The following is a 19,033-nucleotide window of genomic DNA, read 5'->3' as shown; positions in this document are numbered from 1 at the left end:
ACAGTTTACAACGCAGAGCCGTGAAAATAAAAATCCTTTTTTTTCCCACAAAAATGATTTTTAGCCCCCCAAATTTTTATTTTCCCAAGGATAACAAGAGAACTTGGACCCAAAAAGTTGTTGTCCAATTTGTCTCGAGTACGCTGATACCCCATATGTTGGGGTAAACCCCTGTTTGGGCGCACGGGAGAGCTCGGAAGTGAAGGAGCACTGTTTTACTTTTTCAATGCAGAATTGGCTGGAATTGAGATCGGACGCCATGTCGCGTTTGGAGAGCCCCTGATGTGTCTAAACAGTGGAAACCCCCCAATTATAAATGAAACCCTAATCCAAACGCACCACTAACCCTAATCCCAACTGTAACCCTAACCACACACCTAACCCAGACACACCCCTAATTCTAATCCCAACCCTAATCCCAACCGTAAATGTAATCCAAACCCTAACCCTAGCCCCAACCCTAGCCCCAACCCTAGCCCTAACCCTAACCCTAACCGGAAAATGGAAATAAATACATTTTTTTTAATTTTATTATTTTTCCCTAAGGCTAGGTTCACATTGCGTTAGGGAAATCCGTTTAGCACTAGCGGATTGCGCTAACACAATGTCTTTTTAGGTGTCGTGTTTAGTGGTCGCGTTAACGTCCCCGCTCTGGAAGATCGGGGATCGGACCTCGGGCGCGCCGCGGACGCTGCAAGCAGCGTCTGAGGCGCGCCACAAAAGAATGGCACCTTGCTAGCGCGAGCCGAAAATGGCACGCTCTAGCGATGCGCTACACCTGAAAATCACATTGCTGTCAATGGTTGTGCTAACGGACCCGTTGCACGGCGTTAATTGTGACATTTTCGCCGTGCAACGCTGTCCGTTAGCGTTAACCCATTAACGCAATGTGAACCTAGCCTAACTAAGGGGGTGATGAAGGGGGGTTTGATTTACTTTTATAGCGAGTTTTTTAGCGGATTTTTATGATTGGCAGCCGTCACACACTAAAAGACGCTTTTTATAGCAAAAAAGTTTTTGCGTCTCCACATTTTGAGACCTATAATTTTTCCATATTTTGGTCCACAGAGTCATGTGAGGTCTTGTTTTTTGCGGGACGAGTTGACGTTTTTATCGGTTACATTTTCGGACACGTGACAGTTTTTGATCGCTTTTTATTCCGATTTTTTTGTGAGGCAGAATGACCAAAAACCAGCTATTCATGAATTTCTTTTGGGGGAGGCGTTTATACCGTTCCGCGTTTGGTAAAATTGATGAAGCAGTTTTATTCTTCGGGTCAGTACGATTACAGCGACACCTCATTTATATCATTTTTTTTATGTTTTGGCGCTTTTATACGATAAAAGCTATTTTATAGAAAAAATAATTATTTTGGCATCGCTTTATTCAGAGGACTATAACTTTTTTATTTTTTTGGTTATGATGCTATATGGCGGCTCGTTTTTTGCGGGACAAGATGACGTTTTCAGAGGTAACATGGTTATTTATATCCGTCTTTTTGATCGCGTGTTATTCCACTCTTTGTTCAGCGTTATGATAATAAAGCGTTGTTTTTTGGCTCGTTTTTTTTTTTTTTTTCTTACGGTGTTCACTGAAGGGGTTAACTAGTGGGCCAGTTTTATAGGTCGGGTCGTTACGGACGCGGCGATACTAAATATGTGTACTTTTATTGTTTTTTTGTTTTTTTTTTATGTAAAGAAATGTATTTATGGGAATAATATTTTTTTTTTTCTGCTTTATTTAGGAATTTTTTTTTTATTTTTTTTTTTACAAGTGTGGAAATTTTTTTTTTTACTTTTTCACTTTGTCCCAGGGGGGGACATCACAGATCACCGATCTGACAGTGTGCACAGCACTCTATCAGATCGGTGATCTGACATACAGCCGGGCAGGATTAGAGCTGCAGCTGCAGCCTGATCCTGACCCGGAAGTGCTCCCTGCAGGACCCGGATGCAGCCCGGCGGCCATTTTGGATCCGGGGACTGCAGGGAGAAGACGCTCGGTACACGGTGAGCACATCACCGTGTACCGATCGTCTCAGGGAAGCCCGCAGGGAGCCCCCTCCCTGCGCGATGCTTCCCTGCACCGCCGGCACACCGCGATCATCTTTGATCGCGGTGTGCCGGGGGTTAATGTGCCGGGAGCGGTCCGTGACCGCTCCTGGCACATAGTGCCGGATGTCAGCTGCGATAGGCAGCTGACACCCGGCCGCGATCGGCCGCGCTCCCCCCGTGAGCGCGGCCGATCGCATATGACGTACTATCCCGTCCATGGGAATTAAGTCCCAGGTCACCTGGACGGGATAGTACGTCATATGGGATTAAGGGGTTAAAGCACCACTCCTCCTAAAAAAAAATCACTGGAGAGGTGCTTTCATGTTTAGGACATTGTTAGAAAATTGCCAAAAAAATAGTGGGACCCTAGCCCATATTTATAGAATACTCTAGTCCATGCATGTAAGCGTAATACTCTTTTATTCCATCCATTTTATGTTATATATACAGTATGTAATCCATTGTAATCCAACACATATATGAATTAGCAGAATAGGGAGAACAGTATTTTCTAGTAAAGCAAATGACAAAAGTGTGTAGGATGTAAAAATAGATCTTTATAATGGACATTTTTGGTATTGGACCACCTCTTTAATGGAAATAACCTGGGTGGAGAGAACTTCTAGAACAAGGTTCTGCTCTAGAGAACTTGGATAATCATTTAAATGAGTCATGTAATGGTATATTATTTCTGCAGAATCCTTAAAGGGTTTATCTAGGATATGTGTGAAATTTGTGAAAAACTGTAATTTGAGTAAAAAGGACCTGTCATCCAGTCATTTGCCAATTTTGCTCCTATTTTATTCCTGCTGCTTTCCTCAGTATGCTGTTGTTGTTGTCTTTAAATCCGCTATATGGTTCCTGAGATATGGGCCTTTTATTTAGTGCTAATTTTTATGGTCTATTTAAAGTATAAATGGGAAGTAGATCTGGGGATTCTTTGGGATACTGTATGTCTTTAGGCTGCTCTTCCTTATTACCTTGTGAGGTCCATATCTCTAGAACCTTATAGGGAATTAAACATTTTAAAAAATGGAATACTCAAAGGAGCAAAGGGAATAAAATAATAGCTGGCTCTCCGTAATCTCATGTCTTTACAGCTCATATGTGATTAGATGCAAATTGCTTTTTCTTTCACTTCTACCAGTTAATGAAACCCTCCCCCTCCCATCAAAGTATTTTTCCTCCTAGTATATTGCAATCATCATATAATAAAGCACTGTGTACTTACAATTGCTCATTTTGCCTTTCTACCCAGCTAATTCTTCTTTTTTCCTCTTCTCTGTGTAGAAACAAGAAGTCTCTTTTCCCTGCATGAGTCATTCCCCTCTTCATCTCCTGACCCTGCTTCTCCACGCCTTCCCCTGCCAGGGATTTTGCAGTGACTCATGACTCATACAGACTCCCTGTTTCTACAAAAAGCTTAGTAGGATTCTTCTATTTAGTTTTTAATCACATGATATCATAGACCTAATGAGTAGACATCAAATGAAAGAGTAGAAAGGCAACTTGAGCAATTGTAAGTACACAGTGCTATGCAACATGATGACTGCAATATGTTAAGAGGATAAAACATTGATGCGGCTTTAAGACTAGTGATAGAAGAGAAAGCAGTCAGCACTTGACTGAAAGTATGTGAATCACATATGATGATTGCCAAGAATGTGGAAACGGTAAAATACTAACAGTGAGTACATTACACACTATTAAGATTCTGCATCACTATCACAAGTGTAATATATGCGCTGCACAGCCCTTTTAATGTGTTCACACCATAACCTGGCAGCCATGGTTGATTGGTGGAGTTTGTCACCTAATTTGCTAAAAAATGGGTAATCAATGGGCCATTTGTATTCTGAATGGTTAGTTTCCAATAGACACAATTCATTTAGAACAGTAATTGGCAAGATACATTCCCCCAGAATGCTAAAGGGAATCTGTCAGCAGGTTTTTGCTACCTCTTTAGAGAACAGTGTGCTGTAGGCAAAGAGAAGCTGAATCCAACGATGTGTCACTTAGATTACTGGGTGCAACCGTCCTCACACAATCTGCGTTTTTAGATTTAGCAAGAAGCAGAGCTGAGGAAGATAACCCCGCCCACACCAGTCTCTGTATATACAATGTCTATAGACAGTGAGGTGCTTATCACAGGAGGGGGTTACTGGGATCAAGGGCACTGTTCTTTGATTTGCTGGGGGTCCCAGCAGTCACACTGCCAGAGATCAGTAAGCCATCCACTATCTTATGGATAACCCCTAGTCTACCAAATTACTTTGAACTCTAGGAAAACCTCTTTACAGATGTATTCCTTCTTGAAGCATTTATCAACTGTCTGCTTAATAGTAATAAATGCTAGATTGCTGGGGGTCTGGCTGCTTTGACACCCTTTGCTCTCCAGGACGCAGTGGCCCCAGTCTCCGTTTTCCCTAACCACAAGGCTGCAGAGTTTGAATTCAGAAAACAACCAAGCATGGGCCCGGTGGTTTTAGCAATACTCCAATTCGAGGCAATTCCTTGAAATTTATACTTGTGCATATGTTTCATAATTCTTCCTCTAAGTCACAAACCAATTAAACTAATTAAAGAGAACCTTATATTTCATTTTTAAATTTAAATTGCATACATCCTCCAATTGGCGTTATTCCACTGATTCTAGAACAGTTTGTCGATTTCTTCTGTTCCCATCCATTCCAAAGTTATACCCCCTGGTAATAAATAGCAAATGTATTCTTCAACCAACTGGACTTGTATTACAGAACCTCCCTGTGGGCGTGGCTGCGTATTGATTGGTCAGAATCAGAGGAGGCAAAGCACACGCCCCACAGAGAAGTTTTTGCCCACTTGTCACAGAGTAAATTTGCATCTTTATTTTCAGGGGGCATAACTTTGAATTGGAGCTACACAAAAGAAATAGAACTACAGTTCCAGAATCAATGGAGCAACGTCAATTGGTGGAAATATTCAATTTAAATTACAAAAATACAATGAAAGGCCTATTTTAAGAGAGAAAGAAGAATAATGTATTAATTACAACACTGGAAAATAAGAGCGTATTTTTTTATTTATTTTTTTACTAATGAGTCATCCAGTTTTTGACTAACAATCACAAAATGGCTGACACACTTAAAGGAATCTGCTGAAAATTGTTTACCAGCAAATGAAAAAATCTTTAGGGAAGCGATGAAGAATGGTAACGTTGTAGAAATTGCTGGCTGGCTGAGACTTGTCACAGAGCCGAACTGGTCATTTGGGGCCCATAAACATCAGCTGACTTACATAAAATTTAATTAACTGCAAATTGGAATCCTTTTATAAGGCTATGTATCTTTCTATGGAGGCATAATATGTACATAAAGCACCATAGTGCTGACAAGTGGACTATCAAGCTACTGAACCCTCAATATATACTTTACCTGAGTAATCATCCAGAGCAGCATAAATGTCTACTTTTAGATCCACCATACATAGATATTGCCAAGGGAACTGTTGTCATGTAGGTTGTTATAGATTTAGTGTAATTACCTACAAGGACGTTACGTACTGTTCAGTGTTATATGGTGCATGAGAATGTAATGTTTCAGGAGGAGCTGTGTTGATTTACGCTAGACATACTGGCCTATATCTTTGCCTACAGTAAAAGCCCTACAGTCACAATTAGTAATCAGAAAATGAGCAAATGGAAATATGTACTAAAAGCCTAAATAGGGAGAAAAAGCTTGATGCGAAACGCGTTTCGGGGACATCCTTTACAGGAGAAGTCTCATTGATACCACTTTGTTTGTACTCCATTTATGGGTCATTCCCTTACTTTATTATTGATACTACTTGAAAGCATTGATCATTTTGGGCTCTTATTGCTTCGAGTATCCGTCTCCAATGATTTGGTACCAATTATTTGATTTTTCACTATTTTGTCTATGCACCTGGTAGTGTGGTGCCATGGCCCATCAAACTATTGTATGATATTATATGTTTGACGTTTTGTATCTACCCATTGTTTTTAATCATTAAAATATATTTAGTTACTTTTTTTTGAGCTTTGCACATTTTTTGTAAAGGTTTTTTGGATACCACTGTACATATTAGCTTTATAACCAGAGACTTTGTATGTCTTCGAAAGAACGTAATCTGAATTTTGATAAAAAAAAATTCTACAATGGTCATAATGTTATTTTTCTTTTCCCTCTGGAGATGTGCTATTAGGAAGAGAAACATTTTTGCTGCTGGGTTCCACCACTGACTACAGATGATTATTTAGAGTTTGAGAAGAAGGACACCACATGGCCAACAACCTGTCAAAGAGTTGTGTCAAAGTGGACAACCTATTTAAAAATCCCTTATTTTGTTCAATATACCGTATTTGTTCCCAAACTGTAAAGAAGTTTTCCAACAGAACAAAATTAGATGTAAAAGGGCTCAGACCGCTTAACAGTAAAATAAATGAAACCTACTCTTACTAATCCACCTCTGTTATGGTGCTTTCCCTGCCCTTGCTGGTCTACGCTTCCTGGTTGTGACCTCAACACATCAACAATGGCCACTCAATCAATAACTTTGATAGACTGGAAAACCCTCTGTATGATTTGAATTCCTTGTATACTTGTATCCATCCATATGAAAAAGCTTTACTGCCAAGATTAAAATTTCACTTTTAACACAGAACCGAATTAAGAAATGTTGTTAAATGTGGTCATAAAGTCACATTTTCCTTCATGAGACTTATGACTGATACACACAAAGTTAGAGGCACACAGGTCTTTGACAGGTTACACATAAATGCCTCCTTACGCTCCTGTAAACAATCCAGTAGAGGACTAGAGGACAGGACTAGATTTATGGCTCATTTAGGCTAATTTCACACTAGCGTTTGGCAGGGCTGCGGACGAAAGCCTTCTTGCTCCATGAAGCCCCACCCACTGCCGTGCCTCTTCCTTCAGCTCCGCCTACGTCGGTATGCGTCATGCGTACCCTATCTTTAACATTGGGTACGCATACCATGCAGATGTATGCGGATGCCTCTGCATGCGTCATTTTAAAGCTGCGCTGAAGTCAACAAAATCCTAACATGTTGCGTTTGACGCAGGTCAGCACAGTGTCAAGACGATGCATGCTGAGGCATCCACATACATCTGTATGGCCTGCGTACCCAATGTTAAACATAGGGTACGCAGGATGCATACCGACGTAGGCGGATCTGAAGGAAGAGGGGCATGGCTTTACAGAGGAACTACGCAGCCCTCCACAAAGCCCTCGTCCGCAAATGTGAAACCAGCCTTACATTGGCCAATTATCTGTCAGATTTTAACGCTAATGACCCATCGGTCACGATAATTGTGTAATATGGTTCGGATCAGTGATTTAACCATGGTCCAAAAACACTGGTATAGTTTTCAAAAATTGTGTACTGTAAAATTGTATATTGTAAATGGAGATTGTTCATTTGTTATAGCTATTTGACCGGCATAAGAGTCAAAACTCAAATCCTAAATAGGTATGTGGTTGGTTTTATGCATTCCAATGAAATTGTTCAGTAACAATTGAAGTGACTACATATTCGTTATTATTGCAAATGTTCATACAAAACTGTGAAATTGATTAACGATGCTGCAGTCATGGCAGCGCCGAGCAGACTGTAACGCTCAATTGTGGATTTGTGGACCCACTGTGCTACAGGACCAGGCCTACCCAGGAAGGGGTGTAACTAAGCGACTACCTAGTGGTGAGATCAGGCTTGTGCGGCAGGTAACCACCAGGTACCATTCCTTGGCAGAACCCGGTACTGCTGCTGCAGACCCCAGGGGCCAGGTACGCTGACACTACTTTATGACTTAGTTCAGACATGCTGGTCTAGGATTCAGGGTCAGGCTCAGGCCACTCATGGACCAAGAAATAGTGTTTATGCATTTGCCGCACTGGGACCAGGGAACTTCGGGAACAGGACTGATCGCTCCAGGGCCAGGGGACATTGTTGAGGCACTCCCTGCTCCGGGACCAGTGTGCAGGGTTCAGGCACTGGCCGCTCTAGGACCAGGGGATGAGGTTCAGGACTAGCTCCTCCTGGACCAGAGGGCAGGGTTCAGGTGCTGGCCGTTTCGGGATCAGGGGACAAGGTTCAGGCACTGGCCGCTCCGGGACCAGGGAACTACGGACATAGGACTGGCTACACCATGACCAGGGGATAATGTTCAGGCTCTGGCCACACCGGAACCAGGGGACCTCACAACTCATTAGCAATACACCTTACTAACTAATGATTCGCTATGTTCCTTGGTGACTCCTTAGGGGAGCGGGAGTCTTCCATGCAAGATGCCTCCCAGCTATTTGCTTGAAGCCATCAGGCAGATGTACTACTTATGCTAAATGCCTCTCAACAATAGGCTGAGAGCATTTAGCATAATGCGCGCACTGCCCCTCTAAGAACGGAAAAGCGTGGGCACGCCGCAAGACTGCAGCGCACACACTGAAAGCAGGAAGTAGCAGGAGGGACACGCCGGGAGAAAACGCAGCAGGGTTGGGGCATCCCTGCATGGAGGGGGAAGGGGACACCATGCAGGGGCCCCATCGGCAGTGTTGCAAACAAACATTTTATCACTATTTTAAATACATTTTCTTTGCACGACATCAATGGGAAAGTTTGTTCAATAGTTTAAGAATTCATGTAACAAAATAAATAGCATCACTTATGGGATTTGAATGTTGAACACACTTACACTTCAGAGTATCTGTGTGAACACAGTGCACAATGTTACAACATAATGAGCATTATTCACCAATTCAGGATTCTCAGCCTATATAAACACTTGTCTGACATCATTTACCAGTCATGAGTTATGATCGCATCATTCATTATCTGTTCGAGTAATTAAACCTTTAGTTTAACAGACCATCATAAACGGTTACCATACAATCAATGTATACGTAAACTTTGTTTACGGTGTTTTTATACCATTACTTATATCTTACACTTTTAATAGGTAAAATCACATTTAATATAGATATCTAAAGAGTTCATTATGCAAAACTAAATACATCATATTTTTTTTTCTTTAAGATGCATTCTTTAAGACTACTAAGCCAAAACCAGCCATCCCAGATATTTTCAAGCATGAGTGATAACTTCAGACCAGTTCAACCCCTGAACAACCGCTGCATCAGAACTAATATTAATTTCAGTTTACAAGGGAAAGACTGTCCAAACAACAGGGCCCAGAAGCTACAATATAAAGGTAAGACCCTTTTACCTTGGTGTATTGTATTAGCAATATTCTGTATACAAAAAGAATAGATGATGGTAACAAACATACATAATGTCCAGTTCTTTGTTTTGTAGCATGGCCAGGAAAGTACATACCATATTTTGCAGACTATAAGATACACAAAACCATATGACGCACCACAAATTTTGGGGAGGAAATTAGGCAAAATTAGGTGGAGCAGGGTCGCAGGATGCACGGTTGCTGCTTCAGGAGGTTAGCGGCAGGGTTGTGGTGATGCTGGAGCCCCGGCTTGGAAGGAGGGGATGTCCCAGAGGTGCAAGTCTACGGGCTCTAGGCTCTCACAAGATGACAGTGGTGAGCGAATTCACCTTCCGCTTGATTTTCCTGCTGTGAGCTCAGGGAAAATGGCCACCGGAGTGAGATCTACATCTCCTCATGCGCCACCTTCGACGTCCATATTCCCAGAGTCGATCACAGGGAAATCAACAGGAAGAGGATTTCTCTCACCGCCAACATCTTTTGAGAGCCCAGGGTCCGTAGCCTCACGCCGTCGGGACACCCCCTTATCTCAGCCCAGAGCCTGCAGCATTGCCCCACTCCTGCTGCTGTCGGCCTACTGAAGCAGCGACCTTGCCTTCTGTGACCCCGCTCCACCACAGCTACCCCCCCCCGGTAAGCTACCTTTGGTTTATGAGACTTACCCCCATTTTCCTCCCAAATTGGGAGGGGGAAATGCATCTTATAATCTGAAAAATACGATATTTCACAGATGGAAGATATTTACTGAAGAACAGAAAGTACTGTAACTAAATACAGAACGAATCTCAGAGTCTTTCCCAATCTTTGATAAATGGGTCTCTTTGTGTGTTGTGCCCTTCATAAAGGTTTATCCCTGTGGTATATAAAGTTTAGTTTTCTATATTTTGTGATTTCCAGAAGCTTTAGCTCACCACATGACTATTACTAACCACAGACATTTGATGTTGGACATAGGACATAACTAGGTATTATACCCTCTACTGTTAAGGCAAAGGATCAACAAGGAAAACTCCATCCTGTTTTGTGAGATCCTTGTATTTCTATATAACAGACATCACAGGGCTGATGTTCAAGATCACTTTGATTAAAGTAAATTTTATCAAAGTCAATGGGATCAACCAACTAAAATGGAATGTCTATGGTGAGCTGAACCTGCCAAGTTATTTCTGTTACTTCTGCCAAATTGTATTTAACCATGTAGCAGCATTACACAAAAACCGAGGTTTATTCACTATTTGTTCTGTTTCCAGCAAGAGGATGGGTAAGAACCGAACATCGGTAAGATCTCTCACCTATAACTTTCATATAGTACAAGCAATGTCTTTCAACCAGTGAATTTAATTTTTTTCTACCCAGTGATCCTAAAATGTCATTTTAATTTCATGTAACTTGATCTTATTCAATAGATAAATTGCTACATAAACAAAGCTAAAATCACTTTATTTCAACAATTATGTTGTTTTCCCCCTCTAAAATCACTCTAAAGTACCATCCATCAAGTATCTACAGAAGGGGAAATAAGTATTTGATCCCTTGCTGATTTTGCAAGTTTGCCCACTGACAAAGACATGAACAGTCTATAATTTTAAGGATAGGTTAATATTAACATTGAGAGGCAGAATATAAAAAATAAAATCCAGAAAATCACACTGTATAAATTCTATAAATTTGTTTGCATTTTGCAGTGACAAATAAGTATTTTATCCCCTACCAACCATTAAGAGTTCTGGCTCCTACAGACCAGTTAGACGCTCCTAATCAACTAGCTACCTGCATTAAAGACAGCTGTCTTACATAGTCACCTTTATAAAAGACTCCTGTCCACAGACTCAATAAATCAGTCAGATTCTAACCTCTACAACATGGGCAAGACCAAAGAGCTTTCTAAGGATGTCAGGGACAGGATCATAGACCTGCACAAAGCTGGAATGGGCTACAAAATCATAAGTAAGACGCTGGGTGAGAAGGAGACAACTGTTGGTGCAATAGTAAGAAAATGGAAGAAATACAAAATGACTGTCAATCGACATCGATCTAGGGTGCCATGCAAAATCTCACCTCGTAGGGTATCCTTGATCATGAGGAAGGTGAGAGATCAGCCTAAAACTACACAAGGGAACTTGTTAATGATCTCAAGGCACCTGGGACCACAGTCGCCAAGAAAACCATTTGTAACACATTACGCCATCCATAAAGGTCCCCCTGCTCAAGAAGGCACATGTGCAGGCCCATCTGAAGTTTGCCAATGAACACCTGGATGATTCTGTGAGTGATTGGGAGAAGGTGCTTTGGTCAGATAAGACAAAAATTGATCTATTTGACATTTCCCCACTGTCAAGCATGGAGGTGGAAACATTATATTTTGGGGGGTTTTCTCTGCTAAGGGCACAGGACTACTTCATCGCATCAATGGGAGAATGGATGGAGACATATACGGTAAAATCCTGAGTGACAACCTCCTTCCCTCCGCCAGGACATTAAGAATGGGTCGTGTCTGGGTCTTCCAGCAAGACAATGAGCCAAAACATACAGCCAAGGCAACAAAGGAGTGGCTCAAAAATAAGCACATTAAGGTCATGGAGTGGCCTAGCCAGCCTCCAGACCTTAATCCCATAGAAAACTTATGGAGGGAGATGAAGATGAGAGTTGTCAAGCGACAGCTTCAAAACCTTAATGATTTAGGGATGATCTGCAAAGAGGAGTGGACCAAAATTCCTCCTGACATGTGTGAAAACCTCATCATCAACTACAAAAAACGTCTGACTGCTGTACTTGCCAAGAAGGGTTTTACCACCAAGTATTAAGTCTTGTTTGCCACAGGGATCAAATACTTATTTCTTACTGCAAAATACAAATAAATTTATATAATTTATACAATGTGATTTCCTGGATTTTATTTTTTATATTCTATCTCTCAATGTTAAAATTAACATACCCTTAATTTTAGACTGTTTGTGAATTTGTCAGTGAGCAAACTTACAAAATCAGCAAGGGATCAAATACTTATTTCCCCCACTGTATTTCTCTCTGCTCCTGGTCTCCTGTGTGCCAGGAGCAATGCATGCTGGGAAGTGAGGGAAACTGGTAAAATGAAGATGAAGAGGTATTTCCTATAAAAAAAAAGATGATGGCAAGCTTCGGGGCATAAGAATCGGGCCAATTGCTAAACATTTTAGTGTGGTATGCTCTCCAAAATACGTTGAAACATGTTCTAGGAATGAGTAAAGCAAGATCATGCTTTTCTACAGTATTTGAAAGCACAGGTAGGCTTTTCAAAACAATTACCCCATTCGCCATAATGACCTGTAAGTGGCTCTTTCATATTGGTCTATCCAAGAAGAGCATACACTACAAAGGGAAATAAATCACTGCAATCAATCACTTCCTGTGCCTATAACCATCAACAAGCTTCTTACACCTCTCAATTGGAAGTTTGGACCACTCTTCAGGTCTCATATTTGAAGGATGGCTTATCCCGACAACAATTTTAAGATCTCTCCACAGGTGTTCAAAGGGATTTAGATTGACTCATTGCTGGCCACTTCAGAACTTCCCAGCGCTTTGTTTCCATCCATTTTTGGGTGCTTTTTGAAGTATGTTAGGGGTCATTGTCAGTCTGGAAGACCCATGACCGAGGAAGCAAACCCAGCTTTCTGATGCTGGGCATTACATTGCAACCCAAAATCCTTTGGTAATCTTCAGATTTCATGATATCTTGCAAACAGTGAAGGCACCCAATGCCAGAGGCAGCAAAACAACTCCAAAACATATTTGACCCTTCACCATATTTGACTGTAGGTTCTGTTCTTTGTTGGCCTTATTCTGTTTTTGATAAACAGTAAATGATATGCTTTAACAAAAAGCTTTATCTTGGTTCTCATTTGTCCTCAAGATGCTTTCCGTGAAGGATTTTGGCTTAGTCACGTACATTTTGGCAAACTGCAGTCTAGCATTTTTATGTCTCTGTGTCAGTTGAGGGTCCTTCTTGGTCTCCTGCTATAGTGTTTAATTTTGTTCAAATGTCGACGGATAGTTCATGCTGACATTGATGCACTCTGAGCCTGCAGGACAGCTTGATTTTCTTTAGAACTTGATTGGCGCTGCTTATCCACCATCTGGACTATCCTGCGTTACAACCTTTCATCAGTTTTTCTCTGCCATCCACGCCCAGGAAGATTAGCCACAGTGCCATAGGTTGTAAATAGGTTGTAAATATGCTGCACACTGTGGACAAAGGAACATCAAGATCTCTGGAGATGGACTTGTAACCTTGAGATTGTTAATATTGTTCAACAATTTTGGTTCTCAATTCCTAAGACAGTTCTCTTCTAGTCTTTCTGTTCTCAAAAGTGTGGCACACACAGACCCACAATGTAAAGATTTAGCCTCCCCTTTTTATCTGTTTTCATATTGCACCTGTTACTTTCCACAGTTGATGTTAAACGAGCATCACATGCTTGAAAGAAAGTAGTTTACCCACAATTTTAGAAAGGTGCCAACAATTTTGTCCTGCCCATTTTGGGGATTTTTTGTGAAATTTTGTCCAATTTGCCTTTTTTATCTTTTTTTTGTGTTGTTCCAATGCACACAAAGAAAATAAACACGTGCATAATAAAACATGTGTAATTGCAATAATGTTCTGGGACAAATACTTCACATACTGGAACAATTTCAAGGGTGCCAACACTTTCTGCCATGACTGTATACAGAATTTTGCTGAGGAATCGTCATGGATTTGCCTCAGATTTGTTTCAAGATCCACTGTGTAAAAATTTCCCGATGTATGAACTTTTCAGATGAAACCTGGCTCAATTTCAATAATAGTGTACAAGAAAATATTGAATCAAATGATAGAAAACTATGGATGATAAATCTGTGTTAAATATTGTTTTGTTAGCATAGTTTTCCTATTAGAAGTTCCCACATTACAGAGTCCTGAGACTCCTGACTTTCAATAGATTACACAAAGACCTGGTAAACGGAAGAGTATTACAATTTCAAGTGATCTTCAAATCCAAAAGCCAGCTGAATCCTCTTTATGTGTAGTTTCTTACATCCATATAGTTTTGATGGTTTTCAGGGGATTTAAAATTACAGATAATGGAATAATAAATGAATTTGTGTCAATAATGATGATGAAGACATTCATTATAAGGCTCTCGATGACCCACATTTCTTTTCATTCGTGCAGTATTAAGGGATTCTGTTTTGTGTTATGGTTTCTTGTTGCAAATGGGTCTGATTGTATTCTATTCTTATCGTATTATGATGTTTTGCTTTCTTTTATTATTGCAAAGAGCTATTGATATAATGTGTTAGGTTCTCAGCAGATATTACTGGGGGGCTCAGCAAATGTAATTCCCAAAGGCTTTAGAATAGAACATAATGGAGGTGCATTATTTATATTTTTTGTATCATAGTCTCATTTTCCAGATATGAAAGCCAAACTATTGGGAATTTATATAATATTGTTATACATGTGGGTTTATGTTTCTAGCATTATGCATTATAAGGTTATGCTGTTAAATGACAGTTTTCATTATAAACGGTCTGATCTTGGTTTCCACAGAAACACTACATAAGAAGTATGGTAGAAATGATAGTACATTATTTCATTGTTCTGAAAGAAAGCATGTTCCCAAATAATGTGAGAGATTTCCACATTCCGATAAATAAATTGATAACTCATTTCCTTCTTTCATCATTCAGTGATCCCTACTGACAATATGAGTAAAGAACTTGTGGGCGGATGCCTCTTGACACAATATACGTATCGAAAACAATCGATAATCAATTACAATCGTCTTTATTGAGCATACAGTATTTCCAAATACACATCTTTTATACTCAGGATACATTACTAAAAATAAAGTTTTTAACTAAAGCCTCTTTCACTGAGGTCAATAGAATTATAACCCATATAAACCCAACAACTAATTTATGTAATTGTTACCCAGCCTTGAGGTAATATGATCTTCTATAATAATATCATCTATTCTGATGATCTTAACTCAATGTATCATTATTTAACAATTACTCATTCAAATTTCATTGGTTATATAGATTGTAGTAACAATGGACTCCTAAGTTTTTTTAAACATATAAACAACTCCATAAAACTATGAAAAATAACCCAAAAGACAGTCATAAATAAATATAATATTAATTACAATACACAAAAGCTTAAAGGGACATTCACATCTCCAAAATCCGATTCCAATATGTAGCAAGTTTGATAATGATAATAATAATAAAAATAATATTGTTAACAAATACCTCCAATTAGAAAATGTAGTATAGTTTTTCTGATTGGTTATGTCTTTTTCCTCATGTGCAGGCATTGCAGGACCTTAGGTATCCATGGTTAAGTCCACTGACTAGCTAACTAACTGTCACTTTATCATGGTCTTAACCATGGATACTCAAGGTCCTGCAATACCTGCACATGAGGAAAGAGACATAGCGAATCAGAAAAACTATAGTACATTTTTAATTGGAGGTATTTGCTATTATTATTATGATTACACCTACTACATATTGGCATAGGACCATGGAGATGGGAATACCTCTTTAAGACAAAAATATATATAGAAAAACATCCAATAAAACCTGCAAAAGAGGCAGTGTGGTCAATGGTAAAGCACATTATGGCAAAGGACTATAACAAATAACAAACATAATGACAGTCAAAAAATGAGAAGAGGAGCACGGGAAAGTATTAAAACTGCACAAAGTGACAAATATGACCAGGGAACCATAGACATATTGCATAAAAAGATAACAAAAGTAATCAAGATAAAAACTTAATTCATTAAATGACCCCACAAAAAATCCAAATGACAACGAAATATAAATAGCAATAGATAAACATAAGAAACCTCTCAAAACTATTAAGGTGCAGTTGTACATTATACCATACCCACCAGCAAACGCCATAGTAATTTCACCAGTACAACAAATGACACTGCCCATTGCCCCTACGCACATTTTGCATTAGATTCATCAGTTGTCATCTTTGAAAAATCTATTTTCCAGTAGTCAATAATATGTGAAAGCCTCACATAGCAAAAAACAGAACATCAGTAAACTCCTGCAGGAGAAATACATTTTAGGGTTGCTCAACTACTTTTGAATTGATGACCTGTCTTTAGGATAGGTACCAGATCGGCAGATCAGTGGGCATCCGACACCTGGCACGGTGTTCTCACTGCTGATAAAGGCCAGATATTAGTGGGGTGAGCTGAACAGCTCTGTTCCACCAGCAATGATAACAGCTGATCGGTGCTGGTGCCGGGTGTCTGAACTCCACCGATCTGATATTAATGACTTATCCTACGGATAGCACATTTACGTAAGAGTAGTGGAGCCAGACCTTAGACATGCAGTGAAATGATAACATAGAAGTCAAAAGGTGAAGAAAGTAGATAGATATAGATCTATCTTTGTAGATAGATAAAGACATAACTTCCTTTATTACGATATTAATATGTAACATTATGGTATTTTATCATGTCATAAAGTCTCTGGAATTAAGTGCGATGAGTGATCAGTCTAATTTTTAAAGGGGTTGTCTTATTTTTTTTCTTATTCACTGGCTTTTTCTACATAAAAATAACAACTTCGGCTGTACCTACGAACTGCAGCCCCAGTGTCAACGCTCGCCCCTGGTCTTTACTGATATGACCGCAACGCTGACATCATATCAACATCATATGGTCCCGTCAGCCAATCACTAGGCTCATTGGTCTGATGCATCGGCATCACAAGTGAGCCTCTTGATTGGCTGTAGTAGTCACATGATGTAAGTGTAATATCAATTCTCCACTGCTGCCTCCAGGCTTCAGTAGTGATGCTGGAGTGGTGCAGTGGGTAAGTACAACTGTATTTGGTTTTGTGTACAAAAAGCCAGTAGAAGGAAAAAAAAATATTTACCGCTCTACCCTTGAAACTATCAACTGAGGGATTCATTTCTTTGTCTTCTTCAAAGTTTAAAAATGTTCCCGACATAAAAACTCCTGTAGATATTTGTGCATGTTCAGTCCGTACCGTAGGATTTAGCTCATGGCAGCAACCAGATGTTAGTTTACGCGGAAATGAAATAGAAAATTCCATAGTTTTCTTAGAAAATCTCAGCAGAGTTTTTGCCTCTGGGCTATATATATATATATATATATATATATATATATATATAGATCTCTCTCTCTCTCTCTCTATATATATATATATATATATATATATATAGATAGATATATAGATACAGTATATATATATATAGATATCTATATATATAGAGAGAGATATCTATATATATATATATGTGTATATCTATCTATCTATCTATCTATCTATCTATATATATATATATATATATATATATATATATATTAAAGCTGGACCAAATACAGACAAGACTTTCCAGAATTTTATTCCGTATAGAAAGGCTGGAAATAGCAATGACATTTTAAAAAACACTATATAATATAAACTAGATCAATGAATTGATATCATTTTGCTGTTTTTTAATATATTGTGTTTTATTTTTCTTCTAGTGAATGAATGGCTTCTCAAGTGAAGAAAATAGTCAATGTCCCAAGGATTGTAGGTAGAAAGCCTGCTGCCCAGGACAAACATAACTCGCTCAAAGCCCCATTCACTTTCTTGGACTTATACTTCATTAACTGTATTCATCATGTGTGAAAGTATGGCAGGACAAAAAAAAAAAAACAGAAAAACAGAAAAAAAAAAGAAGAAGAAATAAAATGAGAACAATGTAACAAACGAACAAAACGCCCATAACCTTGTCTCGAAAAATGAGACACATCTAGTACAGTATCTGTGAATTGACAAGCTACACAGTGGAAGACTTGTTGGCCTTTGTATATATACGGCTTTCTTTCTATAAAGTTGCTTTGAACAATTTCAGAGTGGATCCATGAGCCCATTCCATGACTATTGGGAGTCCCTTTGTACTGCTTTATCATACATGCATACTGGAAAATCCAAGCAAAGAAGAACATGAAAGAAAAAAAAAAAATTTCAAGGCTGCTGTCGTTCTGTTTATTCCATAATGAATCAAGATGTTGAGCGATATATGTATAATATATAAATATATATTATTAAAGAGTATAAATACATTAAATTATTTCTTCTCCAATAGTTCCCAAAACAAAAACAGATTTTGTTATTCAGCTGAAAGTTTCTTTCTTTCTGTTGATTCTGTAAGTGTTACATCATCTTTTTATTATTATTTTATGCTACCTTTATAGACATTCTTTATATTTTTACGACTGTCTCCTCTACCAGTTCACCCATCTTCCCAAACTTCATATCTAATTTATTCAATTGAACAAAGCTTCAGTTTAAACTGCACAATGAATTCAAATTTCCAGTCTAGGTCCCTGTTCCTTTTTCTTTTCATTTCATTTGAGTAAAATTGATCTTTACTTTTTCTAAGACTACTCATTAATTGTGTTTGGTTACTGTCAGCATCTCAGTAAATGTTAATAAAATATTGTATAAATTATAAAAATGGTTTTATGTCACATAAATGCCTGAAGCACCAACAATCTCCTATATATAAAAACAAAGCTAACAACTCTTATTTTACTGAGCTTGGAGAGTGTAGACTGTAAAAGGAAATCCCACGCTGCACGCAATTGGGCTGGGTGATTTTACCCAGAGACATCATAAAAGTACAGTAATAATCTTCATTCATATAATACT

The 19,033-nt window shown here is 39.0% G+C and overlaps 1 protein-coding gene across 2 annotated transcripts in view; it reads left to right on the top strand.

Moving 5' to 3' along the window:
• Positions 1–18,173, top strand: part of CA10 (carbonic anhydrase 10) — a 471,816-nt gene extending 453,643 nt beyond the window's left edge. The window contains exons 8-9 of one of the 2 annotated variants that reach the window (XM_069752500.1): positions 9,106–9,280; positions 17,860–18,173. In XM_069752500.1, the coding sequence (XP_069608601.1) occupies positions 9,106–9,280; positions 17,860–17,882 (198 nt within the window). In that variant the 3' untranslated portion in view covers positions 17,883–18,173. The remainder of the gene's footprint in view (positions 1–9,105; positions 9,281–17,859) is intronic. The other variant, XM_069752501.1, reaches the window with a different exon arrangement.
• Positions 18,174–19,033: the final 860 nt, after the last annotated feature.

This window comes from Ranitomeya imitator, chromosome 2 (assembly GCF_032444005.1).
Source record: "Ranitomeya imitator isolate aRanImi1 chromosome 2, aRanImi1.pri, whole genome shotgun sequence".
NCBI lineage: Eukaryota > Metazoa > Chordata > Amphibia > Anura > Dendrobatidae > Ranitomeya > Ranitomeya imitator.
This window is presented reverse-complemented; position numbering and strand designations above follow the sequence as displayed.